Genomic DNA, 15,504 nt, shown 5'->3' on the forward strand with positions numbered 1-15,504 from the left:
TTGGGGGCCATCTTGTACTGCTATCCCAGGCCATAGCAGAGAGCTGGATCAGAAGTGGAGCAGCCAGGTCTCGAACCGGCGCCCATATGGGCTGCTGGCACTTCAGGCCAGGACATTAACCCACTGTGCCAGAGCGCCGGCCACAGCCCTGTCTTTTAATTTATCTGCTACACACGTGTGCATGGCCACTGGCTCTCTTCCACACTGGAACATTCTTCCCTTTGTTCTGGTTGCCTGCCAGACATGTGTTTTCACATCCCAGTCTCACCATTGACAAGGAACCTTTCTTCATCTCCCTAGTCTGTGTCCTGGCCCTGAGCGCTTTGCCAGATCTTTTCAACACACAGCTATTCTCTTTGGTCTTACTTATCTCGCAGTGTTTCCTGCGTGTGCTTCCAGCTCCTCACCAGAATCCATGCTGAGTTCTCGGAGAGGCAGCTTGCTGCCGGAGAGGCTTTCGGGAGTGCAGGTCTGCCCTTGTCACTGGAGAACAGCTCTTTACCACCCCAAGGGCCGGGACATCTGGCTCACAGAATGAACAGAGGTGGTGTTCAGCCTCAACAGTTAAGATGCTAAGCTTTTTAAAGATTTCAAAAGTGTTATCTGAAAGGCAGGACAACACAGAGAGAGATTGAATCTTCTGTCTGCTGGTTCACTCCCCAAATGCCCAGGACAGCCAGGGCTCAGCCAGGCCAAAGCCAGAAGCCTAGAACTCCATCTGGGTCTCCCACGTGGGTGGCAAGGACCCAATTCTTAGGCCATCATGTGCCGCCTCCCAGGTTGCATTAGCAGGAAGCTGGATTGGAAGTGGAGCAGCCTGGACTGGAACCAGCAAGCATTCTCATTTGGGATGCATGTGTTCCAAGTGGTGGCTTACCCTGCTGTCCTGTGCTGTGACGCCTGTCTCAGTTAAGACATTTGAAAAACTGAAGGTACCATTTTTCATCTGTCACGTGGGTAAAGAACCACAGTGTGGAGTTGGGAAGTGCACAGAAATAGGCAGTTTTAATAGCCTTCCAGACTGACAGCAAATCAATTGCTACCACCCTCTGGAGGATATTGTAACAAAACTGTTAATGGGCTCTTACTCATCACTTCCACTTTCAGGAATGGATTCTAAGGAAATGTAACAGCTAGGTCTTTTTTTTTTTTTTTTTTTTTAACAGGCAGAGTGGACAGTGAGAGGGAGAGAAAGAGAGAAAGGTCTTACTTTGCCGTTGGTTCACCCTCCAATGGCCACTGCACCGCGCTGATCCGAAGCCAGCAGCCAGATGCTTCTCCTGGTCTCCCATGCAGGTGCAGGGCCCAAGCACTTGGGCCATCCTCCACTGCACTCCAGTGCCATAGCAGAGGACTGGCCTGGAAGAGGGGCAACCGGGACAGAATCCGGCGCCCCAACCAGGACTAGAACCCGGTGTGCCAGCACCGCGGATGGAGGATTAGCCTATTGAGGCGCGGCGCCGGCACAGCTATGTCTTAAGCTGTACATTTAAGATCATAGTGATGTAAGACAGTAGGATAGTAGATAAATGCTCCAGCTGCAGTGGACTACCGTGCAGCCATTACAGATGAGTTTTGGAAAACAAAAACAAAAACCTGCCCCTTGCCGCCTTCTGTGGTCAGCATCCTGATTATCCTGATTTTGCCCTTGGGGACTCACTCTTCCCTCTCTGGTCTGTGTTGAGTGGGTGTCTTAGTTTGTGTTCCCCACAGCTGGAGATCTTCCTGCACAAAAACACTGGAGAGTCCTGAAACCAGCAGCTGTGGGAGGTTCGGCAGGGGGAGGAGCTGCGAGGCAGGTGCCCTTCCTAATGATCCCGGCAGGAGCTCCTGGAGCTGGGGTGATCGATCCTTCAGTGCTGTGGGAATTTGAGGCAGGGGGTGAGGGCTGACACTGGGAGGGGTGTGACCTTGGCCTGGGTGGTTCACTCCCTTGCAGCTATTGGCAAAGTGAACCGGAGGATGGAACATTCTCTCTGTAACGGTAATAACTAAATCTGTTTCTTCGAAGGAGACCAGCACTTAGCCCTGACACTGCTATTTCTGGTGATCCAGTCCGCTAACGTCCCTGGACTTCACAGATGTGCAAGCTCTATGTCCAGCCTTTGTGTATTAATTACTCAGGTGGGTTCTGACGATACAATGGTGTGCAAGGATGAAGACAGCTGAGACACATTATGTGGGGTCTGGGTGGCTGGGGGGGGGGGGTGGGCGGGACAAGAAGCCTTCCATATGTTATCGAGCTGGTGTGTCAAAGGAATGTGCACCGGAAACCCAAGAGTGCAGCAGCACAGAAACCGCCGCTACCGCCACAAGGCCATCCTTCCGCTCCCTCTCGGGGATGGTGTCGTCTTCACCCGGATTTCGAGTCGCGGTTCTCTAAGGGGCGTCCTGGCGGCCCCCGCCGCGCCGCCCCGTGGGTCCCGCCTCGGCTTGCAAGCGCAGGAGAGGCGGCACGGAGACTCGAACACGTCGCCAGTCGGCTCCGGACCCCGAAGTGTCACTGGCGGGCGGCTCCCAGCGGACTCGGGCGGCGGGGCGGGCGCCGCTGCTACCCCGCCCCGGGGCGGCGCCCAGCTCGGAGCTCGCGGCCCGGCCCGGCCCCGCTCAGCCGCCGCCGGAGCCCAGCGCCGCCGCCATGTCTTCCGGGGCCAGCGTGAGCGCCCTGCAGCGCGTGGTGGAGCAGCTCAAGCTCGAGGCCGGCGTGGAGAGGATCAAGGTGCGGGCCCGCGGGAGCGCGCTTTCCGGGCACGGCCGCACGCGTCCGCTCGCCCGCCCGCCCGCCCGTCCGAGGCGCGCGGCGGGGGAGGAGGCCGGCGGCCCCGCCGGAAATGGCTGCCGACCCCGGCCCCGGCGCGGGCTGGGCGGGGAGGCCGCGGGCGGGCGGCCGGCCGGCCGGCTGCGGGGGCCGGGCCTGGTGGGCCCAGCGGCGGGGCCCGTCTCGCGGGCCTGGCCCGGGACCCAGTGCCGCGGGGGCGTTCCCACTCCTGGAAGCTCGCCCTGGGTTGTGTCTGCGTGGACAGTGACTGGGAGGCGGCAGGCCGGCGGCCTGGAGGTGGCCGGGGCCGGAGCGAGGAGTCCAGAGCTGAAAAGGCCCCCGAGTGGACAGGACTCGGTGGCTGAGGGGCGAGAGCGGCGGGGAGGAGGAGGGGGATGCTCGGGTTTCTGGCCTGGTGACGGGGGCGATGGCGCTGCCGTCGCCTCACGTGGCAGGCCAGGGAGCGGCTTTGTGGACAGGGTGAGGGCAGTGCCGGGTCTGTGGACCTTGCGAGGGTATCCAGGAGGGGTCTGGCGCTGCCCACGGCTGAACGAGGTCTTTGACATGTACGGGATGGAAGATGCGCGTTATATGAAGAGCAGAGACCAGCGCGAGCACCCAGGGGCCGGCCGCATCCGTGGCGAAGGAACAGGTTGCCTGAGACAGCAAGGCCACCGAGGCCAGGGAGGAGGGACAGTCACAGAGCGGGGGCTGTGCAGGCCGCAGGCCTGTGGCCCGGCGGGGCTGGGGACGCCTGCATCTCGCGTCTGTCCTGCTGCCCAGGCAGCCTGCGTGATGGCTCCAGTGGCTGGGTTCCTGCCGTCCACCCGGGAGAGCAAGATGGAGTGCCAGGCTTCGGGCTTGGCCAGGCCCTGTTACGGCCGTTGCCGGCTTTGGGGAGTGAACCAGTGGATGGAGACTCCGGGTATCCCACCCCCACCCTGCTTTTCAAGTAGATGAAAATAAATGAAGGTTTCTTTAAAATTGGGGGCGTAGTCAACAGCTTCACGGTCTAGTTCGTTCACCAAAAAGCGCCTGTTGGGTCACTGTTTAGGCCCTAGAGCCTTGCGTGCAGAACGTGTGTGAGAAGGGACGCTGTTGTGCCTTTGGGGTACTCCTTCCTTCTCTGTCTGCGGGGATTCTAGGGAGCAGGGACTGTAGTGGGGGAGATAAACTGCAGACAGACCAACCAATCTGTTAAAAACTGATTTCAGATAACGAGCGGCCTGATGATTATAAAACAAGGCAGAGGGATAGGAGAGGGTTCTAGAATGCCGAGTGGTTTCAGGGACGTGGAGCGAAGCCGCAGAATCTGGATTATAATAGGGTGGGTTTTCAGTTTTTGGTTTCGCTTAACGCCCCCCCCCCCCGCGGCTTTTCCTTTAAAGAGGAGATAGCTATTATTGTTTTTAATTTTGGAAATGAAAAGTCATATTTTGGATCGAGAAGAAGGACCTGTAGTTCTAGGTGAAGAGAAGAAGGACCTGTAGTTTTAGCTGGAGGGGAATTGAAGGTACAGGGGACACGGTACAAGCTCTGGAGACCCTGGGGTGGGAGAGGTACCTGCTGAGCCAGGAAGAAAGCAGCTGAGGGTATGTGTGGATTCGTGTTTCCAGGAATGGGAGAAAAGACTTGTATGCTGACATTTGGGGAAAGATTTATTTATTTGAAATGCAGATTGACAGAAGGGGGTAGATTGATTGATTTTGATCTTCCATCTGTTGGTTCACTCCCCCTGGATGGCCGCAGGACCAGGAACTCCATTCTGGTCTCTCACCTGGGAGGCAGGGGCCTGATGCGGTGACTGTTCCTCGCCACCGCCAGAGAATTAGGCAGGCTGCCCGCAGCTTGCCTTGACCGAGGAGGGGAAGTGTGCCACCCGCCACTCAGCCTTCCCCAAACCTGGGGGACAATCAGGCGCGGTGTGGAGCCCAGTCGAAGCAGGGTCTCACTTTATTGTAAAAGGAGGTGTGTACATAGCTGAGGTACAGAGTGGATGGTACAGAGCAGATGAGCTGATGTGGGCAAGGGGTGGGGTGTTGTGATGCAAAAGGGTCCTAGCCACTCCTATTGTACCACCTTAATGATCCGTAGGCAGAAGCGCCCTGGGGCTGGGGTGTTCCGCTACCAGGGATTTGAAACTTAAAGTCAGGTTTTCAAATTCGTAGCAGGCTCAGGAAGTTCCTCTAGGCCTCTCCGGATTCAGTGTCCCCCACAGCCTGAGTCCGTGGGCCATCATCCACTGGCTTCCCACGCGCTGAGTTTACAGAGGGGATGTGCTGGATAGAAAGAGGTAGAATTGGAGGGCAAGGACTTTGCAGGCCTCGCCAGAAAGAGGCTAAAGTTAGGCTGGACAGAGAAGGAACACAACCTGTCCCTGGTGGTGGAGGGAACAAACAGGGTGGAGGTGAGGCCTAGTGATGCCAGTGAGGTCACAGCATGAGAGGATAAAGGAAGCAGCACCTGAATGGGGGGAGACCGCTCAGGGAGCAGGACCTGCAGTGTCAAGTTTCAGAGTGCAGGGTTTCAGGTGTTGGCTGCAGCTACGGGTGTGGAAGAGAGAGCTGTTTGAGCAGAAGTCAGGCAGCTGAAAGGAGGGTTGTTAAATTTGTAAGATGATTTTGCGACCTGAAGTGGAAGGAAAATGAGTCCAACGCCTGGCTGCCCTGCAAAGCCATGAGGGAAGATATTATCTACGTTCAAAGAATGATCACTGGGGGCCAGCATCGTGGTGGCCCTGCTGGCATCCCATGTCAGGTCCCAGCTCCTCTGCTTTCCATCCAGCTTACTGCTGATGCAGCCTTGGCCCCTGCCACCCATGTGGGAGACTAGGGTGGAGTTCCTGGTTCCAGCCTGGCTCAGGTCTTGGCTGTTTCAGCAATTTGGGGAGTGAACCAGCAGATCTCTCTGTGTGTCATTGTGTCTTTCAAAGAAAGGTGTAATCATTTTTTAAAGATTTTATTTATTTATTTGAGAGGTAGAGTCACAGAGAGAGAGGTCTACCATCTGCTGGTTTATCTCCCTAGATGGCGGCAACGGCAGGAACTGAGCCAATCTGAAGCCAGGAGCCAGGAGCTTCTTCCGGGTCTCCCATGCGGGTGCAGGGACCCAAGGACTTGGGGCCATCTGCCACTGATTTCCCAGGCCATGCAGAGAGCTGGATTGGAAGAGGAGAAATCAGGACACCACAGTGCTGGGCCCAAGATATAATGTTAAAAAGTAACTATGAGGGTTGGCACTGTGTCCTGACCTGAAGCGCCGGCATCCCATATAGGCATCAGTTTGAGTTCTGGCTGTTCCACTTCCAATTCAGCTCCCTGCTAATGTACCTGGGAAAGCATCAGAAGATGACCCGAGGTCTTGAGCCCCTGCACCCACGTGGGAGACCCGAAAGAATCTCCTGGCTTCAAATCAGCTCAGCTTCTGCGGTTGTGGGCATTTGAGAAGAGAACCAGCAGATGGAAGATGTCTCTATATATATCTGCCTCTCTCTGTAACTCTGTCTTTAAAATAAATTTTAAAAAATCTTTTAAAAAAATAAGTAATTATGGGGCCAGTGTTGTGGTGTAGTAGGTTAGGCCTGTGCCTGTGATGCTGGCATCTTGCATGGGCGCTGGTTCAAGACCTGGCTTCTCCACTTCCGATCCAGCTCACTGTTAATGTGCCTGGGAAGGCAACAGAAGGTGACCCAAGTGCTTGGGTTTCTGCACCCACGTGGGAGACCCAGAAGAAGCTCCTGGCTCCTGGCTTTGGCCTGGCATAGCCCTGGCCAATGCAGCCATATAAAGAGTGAACCAGCCGATGGAAGATCAATCTCTGTTTTGCTCCTTCTCTCTCTCTCTCTCTCTCTCTCTCTCTTTGTGTGTGTGTGTGTGTGTCTCATCCTCTCTCTACCTTTCAAATAAAATTTTAAACCATTATGGGTGATGAAACTGAAACCCAGAGGACTAGGGGATGACTCCAGGTCAGAGGACATACATTTCATGATGAACTAATACACGTGTTAGGGGATGCCCACGGCAGTGTGGTCTGGGGTGCTTGGCAGGGCTTTTCTGCAGCAGCACTTGCAGAGTCACAACATTCTGGATCTGACTGAGTCGGCCTCGTCTGGGGCCTCAGTGTTGGGGGAGCGTGTCCGGAGATGTCTTCGCTTCGACAGAAATGCTATCCGGAAATAAACCAGGCCGGCGCCGCGGCTCACTAGGCTAATCCTCCGCCTTGCGGCGCCGGCACACCGGGTTCTAGTCCCGGTCGGGGCGCCGGATTCTGTCCCGGTTGCCCCTCTTCCAGGCCAGCCCTCTGCTGTGGCCCGGGAGTGCAGTGGAGGATGGCCCAAGTGCTTGGGCCCTGCACCCCATGGGAGACCAGGAGAAGTACCTGGCTCCTGCCATCGGATCAGCGCGGTGTGCCGGCCGCAGCGCACTGGCTGCGGCGGCCATTGGAGGGTGAACCAACAGAAAAGGAAGACCTTTCTCTCTGTCTCTCTCTCTCACTGTCCACTCTGCCTGTCATTAAAAAAAAAAAAAAAGAAATTATAGATGCTATAATAAAAAAAATTCCTGAAATCTCAGTGGCTTGACACTGAGAGATTTACTTCTTGATCACTTTCTCAGGGCAGGGAGGGTACTCTACTCCACACAGTCGCGGAGAGAGAGACCAGCCGCGGCGGCCATTGGAGGGTGAACCAACAGCAAAGGAAGACCTTTCTCTCTCTGTATCTCTCTCTCACTGTCCACTCTGCCTGTCAAAAAAAAAAAAAAAAAAAAAGGAAATAAACCAGGCTACCCGATTCCCTGCGTGTAGTGGCGGACATCCCTTCCCAGGATCGGAAGTCCTGGTGTCCTTCCAGAATTCCTCCTTTGGAGAAGCGTCTCGGAATTTGCTGGGTAAACCTGGGCACGAGCAAAGCCAGATGCCCTGGGTGGGGACTGTCCCAGTGCAGGGTCTCTGTCTCTTGATCATGCCACTTCTACTCTTCTTTTCTCTGCATGTCCCTTTCCATGAACTGTTTGACCGGGGCCTTTAAGCGGGGACTCCAGTTAGTGTCATTTGTCACGAGTCCTGGGAGACAGTCTCCTTCTACACCTTGTGTGCGGAGCTCACCTGTTCCCTGTGATGCAGAAATAGTAAGCATGAGCACATTGGTTCTAATTACTGTTTTGAAAAACATTTATTTATTTGAAAGGAAGAGTTCCAGTGAGAGGAAGAGAAAGAGACAGAGAATCTTCCATCTGCTGGTTACTCCCCAAATGGCTGCAGTAGCCAGGGCTGGGCCAGTGTGAGGCCCGGAGCCAGAACTCCATCCAGGTCTCCCACATGGGGGTGGGGGCCCCAGGCCGTCCTCTGCTGTCTTCCCAGGAGCATTAGCTTGGAGCTAGATCAAAAATGGACCAACTGGAACTTGAAGAGAGCCGGCATTGCAGGTGGTGGCTTAACCAGCTACACAATGCCAGACCCTCTAATGACTCTTGAATTCGTAGTTTATATGTAACAATTGATTCCAGTTATAATTAATGTGAAAGAGCTTCTGTCAAGCAAAAAGTAAGCTTAAACATTACTCTGCTAATATTCTTTGTTTATATAATATAAACATTATGTAAATGCATTCAAAATTCCTAAAGCACTCCAGGAACTTGGTAGCAACTATAACATAAGCAATTAATTTCCCAGGTACTGAAGGCTTAGAAAGTTAACACAAGCAAATAGTAATACTTGAGTAATAGTTGGAACAGTTATTTTTGTACAATATGAGTGAGTTTCTATATAAAACATCTTTTCATTGCAAGAAAAATGGAAAGTGAGGAACATTTCAAATAGAAATAGTCATCAAATGGAGGATGAGAAGAAAAGGCATGACAATGTTGGATCAGTTTTTGCTGCGTAACCACCCCAAAACCTTCGTGCGTTAGAGCATTTATTAACTCACACCGGCACAACTAGGCTCAGCTGTACCGTTCTGCTGATCTTTGCATCTGCAGTGAGACAGGCAGCTGGCAGGTGTCCAGATGGTCCCAGATGGCCTCACTGATGTGTCTGGTGGTTGGCGGCGAGGGCCTGGTGGCTGACCTGGGTTTCCCTCACAGGACCTCTAGTAGACAGCCTGGGCTCTTCCAGTGATGATCTGAGCTGCAGCAAGAGAAGTAGTTGCAAAGGGGCTACATTGCAACCTGCCCCTCATTTCTGCCACGTTCTACTGGTCAGAGCAAGGCACAGGCCAGCCCACATTGAGGGGCTGGGTTGGTAGACTCTACCTTTTGGTGGGAGAAGCTGTAAAACATTGTGGCCATGTTTGCAATCTGCCAGCAATGTGGTGTGAGTGCTTTATGTGTGTTGACTCACTTAGTCCTCATCTCAGCCCAGCGAGGGAGATACTGGTACTAAGTCTATTTCACGGATGTGGAAACACTTACCAAGAAGTTGCCTCATTTGCCCTAGGTCACAGACATTGACAGACCTGAATAGGAGTCCCAGTACCTCTAGGCTGCATTTATTTATTTAATTTTTAAAAAAAAGATTTATTTATTTGACAGGCAGAGTTACAGAGAAAGGTAGAGACAGAGAGAGGTCTTCCATCTGCTGGTTCACTCCCCAGATGGCCACAACAGCCAGAGCTGAGCCGATCCGAAGCCAGGAGCCAGGAGCTTCCTCCAGGTCTCCCATGTGGGTGCAGGGGCTCAAGGACTTGGGCCATCCTCTACTGCTTTCCCAGGCCATAGCAGAGAGCTGGATCGGAAGAGGAGTAGCCGGGACTAGAACAGGCACCCATATGGGATGCCGGTGCTTTGGGCCAGGGTGTTAACCCGCTGAGCCACAGCGCCAGCCCCGTGAATTTATTTATTTAGCACTTACTGATTTTTTGAAAAGCAGAGAAGGACAGAGACAGGTGAGACAGATCCTCCAACCCACTGGTTCACTTCTAAATGCCTGCGGCAGCCATGGCTGGGCTGGGCTGGGCTGAAGCCAGGAGCTGAGAGCTCAGTCCTGGGTCTCCTGTATGGGTGGTGGGGACCCAACTGCTGGCCATCACTGCTGCCTCCCATGGTGCTAGCGTCAGCAGGAAGCTGGAATTGGAGGTGGAGCTGGGGCTCAGACCCTGAGTCGGGGATGGGATGCGGACATCTGAAGCAGCGTCTCAACCCCTACAGCAAACACCTGCCTCTGCATTCTTAATTAGTAAGCTAAACTCACTCAGCAATGTGATGGGAGAACTTAGCGGTTGTTTGGAACAGGCTGAATAAAGCTGAGCCTGGTGACTATTAAAACAGTCTGCTCACTGGGTAAGCATATTTATCATGCATGCTCTACGTAATTGAAAATTTGTAAAGGGAACAATAGAGTGAGCTATTTCTTTACCAGTTGAGTCTCAAAAACTAGTATTATAAATGGATCAAAGATCCAGGTTTTTCTTAACCTTTGTTGAATAGGAAATGAAATTTAGAAAATCCTCAATTGAAGTTCATAGAAATCATAATCTTCGCACTCGGAATTCAGTTATTGGCGAACTCTCTGCAAAGAGACGTGGAGGTCACTCTTGCTGTTAGGTGGTGTGAGCCTTTTCAGGACGGGGTGGGTGTGGCCGCGAGCCCCGAGTCACCCTGTCGTGCCTTCGCTGCAGGTCTCCCAGGCGGCCGCCGAACTCCAGCAGTACTGCATGCAGAACGCGTGCAAGGACGCGCTGCTGGTGGGCGTGCCAGCCGGAAGCAACCCCTTCCGGGAGCCCCGCTCGTGTGCTTTGCTCTGAGCACCGGTAAGTAATGTCGCGCTGGGTCATCTTGGTGCCATGGCACCGTCCATCACGGGGTTTCCCAAAGGATTTGGGCAGCCGAGGTCTGCACAGCTACCACGCGAAACGTATGACTCCCCGATGCGTGCCTCTTGTCTGTAGCTACCCAGCCCTCAGAACACATCTCACCGGGAGGGTCTCAGTTGTCTTCGGCGCTGATTTGTGAGAGGCTGATACCCTTCAGTACTTGAGCTCTGTGACTGAAGGGGCTGGGAGCAGTGTAGTGACCTGAATCCCACCCTCTCTGTTCTTCCGCCATCTCAGAGTTGTCATTTGCCACTTGGCGGAGCTCTTGAGACTAAAGAGCTCCCAGAGGGGGACACTGTGCCTGCCACCAGTTGTGATTTCTCTCCGGATGACTTTCAGAGCATACCTCTATGTTGTAATGGAAGAAGAAATGTAACTACCGAAGAGAAAGCATGACAAGGGTTAGAAGAGCTTAAAATAACTGAAATGAGGAGCTGGTGCCGTGGCTCACTTGGTTAATGCTCCACCTGCGGCGCTGGGTTCTAGTCCCGGCTGCTCCTCTTCCAGTCCAGCTCTCTGCTGTGGCCTGGGAAGGCAGTGGAGGATGGCCCAAGTGCTTGGGCTCTACACCTGCATGGGAGACCAGGAGAAACACCTGGCTCCTGGCTTCGGATTGGCGTAGCTCCAGCTGTGGTGCCCGTTTGAGGGGTGAACCAAAGGAAGGAAGACCTTTCTCTCTGTCTTTCTCTCTCATTGTCTAACTCTGCCTTTCAATAAATAAATAAATAACTGAAATGAAAACACCTCTCTGGTGGCATTTTAGAAATTGTATTGTATGGGTTCAAATGTCATGTGTTGAAGTCTTATTCACATTTTCACTATTTTCTTTTAAGATTTATTATATTTATTTCTCTCTGACGAGTTACAGGGAGAAAAGGAGAGAAGAAAGACAAAGAGAGCTTCCATCTGCAGGTTCACTCCCCAAAGGCCCCAACGGCTAGGGCCTGGGCTAGGCCAAACCCAGGAGCCTGGAACTCTGTCTGGGTCTCCTTCAGAGGCGGCAGGGGCCCGAGCACTCAGGCCGTCGTCTGCTGCTTTCCCAGGCGCATCAGCAGGACGCTGGATGGGAAGCAGAGCAGCTGTGCTCTGATCCGGGTGCCGGCAGCCAGGCGGCTGCTTAACCTGGTTTGCCAGAGTGTCGGCCCTGCACTATTTTGTTTTAAAAGGTTAAGAGCATATGTCTTCTAAGTGGTTTTGTATAGTAAGTAATCATCTTGTGTCCTTTCTCACATATTTCCAAGAGGAAAATTTTCACATTTAAAAGAAGGAAGTAATCCTACTGTCAGGTACAGTTGTACCTTTTAATGGAAAATGGGCATTAAAATACTACTCTCGTGTTTGCATAGCATTTTTCTTTTACAGAGCGTTTTCATGGGTGCCATTTCTCCCATGGTATGGTTTGGATTTTTTTTTTTTTCTCTGTTATTTTCTCCTGGGTGAATATTAAAGTGTCCTGTGAGATGATGAATATTTAATTTCAGACTAAATCTTACTCAACTGAAAACCAACCAGATTCTCTTTCCAGCAGGGAAGAAGTTCGCCGAGCAATGCCTTCGAGCACAAAGTGAAGAATGACTGCCTCCAAGTCTCTAGAAGACATTTCCTGCAGCCGAATGACTTGTAGACGTTTCAGACCTTCCCTGTGGCCTGGGCCCATCTCCAAAGTCCCACAGAAAGGAATGAGTTTCTACTCAGATAAAGGAGCCCAGTGACAATGGCCTGATTGGCATGGTGAAGTGCTTTATAGTAAGACAGACAAAACCCTTACCACCAAATACACCAAGTCCCACACCTTCCGCGAGTGAATGAGTGGTGTTTCTAAACCTGGAATGTGTTGTATGTACTGAATATTTACATTTTAGGGAGAAAAACATTTTTGTTTATTAAAAAATGAATATTTGTAAGATTTTGATACCATAATAACATTTTTTTCTCATGAATTTACAGCCACTAAGTAAAGATAAGAAAGGATAAAATTCGGGGGCAGAGTAGGTTTTACTAATCAAATGATGTCTTGATTTTTCTAAAGGAGAAAATTGTTTCACTTATAACACTAAACGTGGGAGATGTTTCATAGGAAACTTGTTTGGCAAGGTTAACGTTATCTTGGGTATTAGGTTGCCCCATTCTGTGTATGAAGAAGATTTGATCTTTGTCTTGTTAAGTTCACTTACTTTGTAGTTGTAGCTGTACTTTTAAAGAATGCCTTTAAAAAATGTTTAAAATGTGACCTACACACAGAGCGTTGCACATGATTAAAAACAAAGTAATGTAAAAATATTAATACCTAAAATAATTCTTCACGTCACAAATGTTCTACTCTGATGATGTGCCTTTGAGTTAACATGGGACACTTTTAGGATGCTTTGTGCTTTAATGTTTGAAGAGCTTGGGAATAAAAATTTCTGATTAATTAGTCATTTTCTATGGCAGCAACATTTTGTGTCTGATTTTGTTTAAGGTGTCATGGGTTGCTCTCTCCTTGTGAGGTTGAGTACTGAAGTGGGAGGCGAAAGTTTTTGAATCCCCTTAGAAGTTTGACAATGTCCTGAAAAATAGATGTATGTATATGTGAAGAAATATCCCAATTACTAGCAACATTTGCATTTTGAAATAGCTATATATAGAACGCAACTAGTTTTACAGTACAGAAGAGAGAAGCCATTGGATAGGCACTCTTGACTTCTAGCCACTGAACTTCCAGATCTCAGCGATCGGAATCCCTCCCATTGGGTATCCCTTTCCTAGCCCCCCTACTGTGTCTTTTCTGAAATGTCACTGTCAAGTATCCTTTACTTTCTCTTCATCTGCTGTATTAGATCCTTAAAAAAAAAAAAAAAAAAGATTTATTTATTTGAAAGGCAGAGTTAAAGGGAGAGAGAGGTCTTCATCTACCTGTTCACTTCCCAAATGGCTGCAATGGTCAGAGTTGGGCTGATCTGAAACCAGGAGCCAGGAGCTTCTTCCGAGTCTCCCATATGGGTGGCAGGGGCCCAACCATTTGGCCATTTTCCACTGCTTTCTTCAGGCACGTTAGCAGGGAGTGGGATTGGAAGTGGAGCAGCTGGGACTTGAACAAGCACCCTTTGCGATCAACCTGCTACATCACAGGTTAGATCATATCTTTTTTTTTTTTTAAGGTTTATTTATTTTACTTGAAAGTCAGAGTTAGTTACACAGAGAAAGGAGAGGCAGAGAGAGAGAGAGGTCTTCCATCCGCTGGTTCACTCCCCAGTTGGCCACAATGGTCAGAGCTGCGCCGATCCGAAGCCAGGAGCCAGGAGCTTCTTCCGGGTCTGCCACATGGGTGTAGGGGCCCATGGACCTGGGCCATCTTCCATTGCTTTCCCAGACCATAGCAGAGAGCTGGACAGGAAGTGGAGCAGCCGGGTCTCGAACTGGCACCCATATGGGATGCCGGCACTTCAGGCCAGGGTGTTAACCTGCTGCGCCACAGTGCTGGCCCCAGGTTAGATAATTTCTCTCAGCATTTCAACCTCCAGTTCTCTATCTTAATAAACATTTTTTTAAAAACCTCCATTCAAACAAACCTCTCTTGATTCCACTTTCCTTTTTAGCAAAAATTTTATTAAGATAGTACAAGAAGAAAATGTAGACATCTCCCTTATCCATAAAGGTATAAATAGCTTAAATATAAGCAAGCCAAATTCAGTAGTGTATCAAGAGAAAACTAGTTTAACATCAGGAAATCTGTCAATATAATTCATTATGTAAGTGGTATAAGCTAAAAAGTCACTTGATTAAATTCAGTATCTGTTCTGAATTAGGTAGTAGTGGGTGTTTGGAGTTCAGCTCCTGGTTAGAATGACCCTGTTCCAAATTGGAGCGCCTGGTGTAAGTCCCAGCTCTGGCTCCCTGTTCTAGCTCCCTGCTAATGCAGACCCTAAGAGGAGGAATTGGGTGCCTGCCACCCACATAGCGGACCTGAATTGAGTCCCTGGCTCCCAGCTTTAGCCTGTTCCAACCCTGGCCATTGCGGGCAAATGGGGAGTGAACCGTGAATGGGAGTTCTCTTCCTGTAGCCTGTCTTTTTTTTTTTTTTTTTTCCTATCTCTGCCTCCCAGCAAACAGACACTTACATGAATTAGTGAAATAGGGGTAGAAAGAAGTCACTTGTTAAAGCAGTGTATCAAAATCAATAGCAAATGTCACACCACATGGTGAACTGTTGAAGCATTCAGCTTATCAGAAATAGGCCAGGACCTTTTATCACCACTCCATCAGCATTGCTTTGAAAGTCTTAGGTCACAGGGTAAGGTAAGAAAAATGAATTATGTAAATGTTTCTGGAGAAATTGTTATGGATTATACAGTTGTACAGTCTGGAAGCTCACGAGAGTCTAGTAAAAGAAATACTTGAATTTGTAGTCAGATTTGAGAGGCTGGCTGGATGTAAAATACAGAAAAATAAGCATTTTCTACTCTGGCGAATGGCCACAGATGGAAACTATCCCATTTCCACTTTGATGAAAAAATAATTTCAAATACTTAGAATATTTTTAGCCAGAGTGCAGCAGGACGCACTCCTGCCCCGAGAGACCAGGCTGAGCCCCCACCGATGTGAGGAATGCCTTATTTTCTGCTGACCACATGGGGGGCAGTTTGAACCGCCACTAGGAACCCCAGAGGGGCTTTTGTTTCTAAATGCATCACATCAGCCTAATTCGGGCCGATCCCAGCCTTCTGGGGTCACAGGGGCAGTGGCCCTGCAGGTTGCACTGGGATGATGGGCGCCCCCGCGGGGACCAGCGACTCCGGCTCTCCTCGCTCAGGCCGCCACGCCACTCCTCCCTCTCACACTCCAGTGGGCCCTTAGTGAGTCGGTTGTGCGCTTCCTCTGGGGCGCTGCTTTCCAAAAGGCCAGCGCTCTGGCCGAAGCGTCCTTCAGACTCTTCAGCTTGATCTTCAAGAGGGCT

General features: G+C 50.9%; 1 protein-coding gene across 2 annotated transcripts; it reads left to right on the forward strand.

Moving 5' to 3' along the window:
• Nucleotides 1-2,609: 2,609 nt before the first annotated feature.
• GNG10 (G protein subunit gamma 10) lies at nt 2,610-13,004 on the forward strand. 2 transcript variants are annotated; one of them, XM_051843225.3, is made up of 3 exons: nt 2,610-2,719; nt 10,374-10,505; nt 12,094-13,004. In XM_051843225.3, exons 1-2 carry the CDS (start codon nt 2,639-2,641, stop codon nt 10,497-10,499), a joined length of 207 nt encoding a protein of 68 aa, XP_051699185.3. In that variant the 5' UTR covers nt 2,610-2,638; the 3' UTR covers nt 10,500-10,505; nt 12,094-13,004. The 2 variants fall into 2 exon arrangements, with proteins under 2 accessions (XP_051699185.3, XP_051699186.3); XM_051843226.3 differs by having other exon boundaries at nt 12,097-13,004.
• Nucleotides 13,005-15,504: the final 2,500 nt, after the last annotated feature.

Source organism: Oryctolagus cuniculus, chromosome 1 (assembly GCF_051225735.1).
Source record: "Oryctolagus cuniculus isolate XC-2025 breed Fujian yellow rabbit chromosome 1, ASM5122573v1, whole genome shotgun sequence".
In the NCBI taxonomy this organism is placed as follows: domain Eukaryota; kingdom Metazoa; phylum Chordata; class Mammalia; order Lagomorpha; family Leporidae; genus Oryctolagus; species Oryctolagus cuniculus.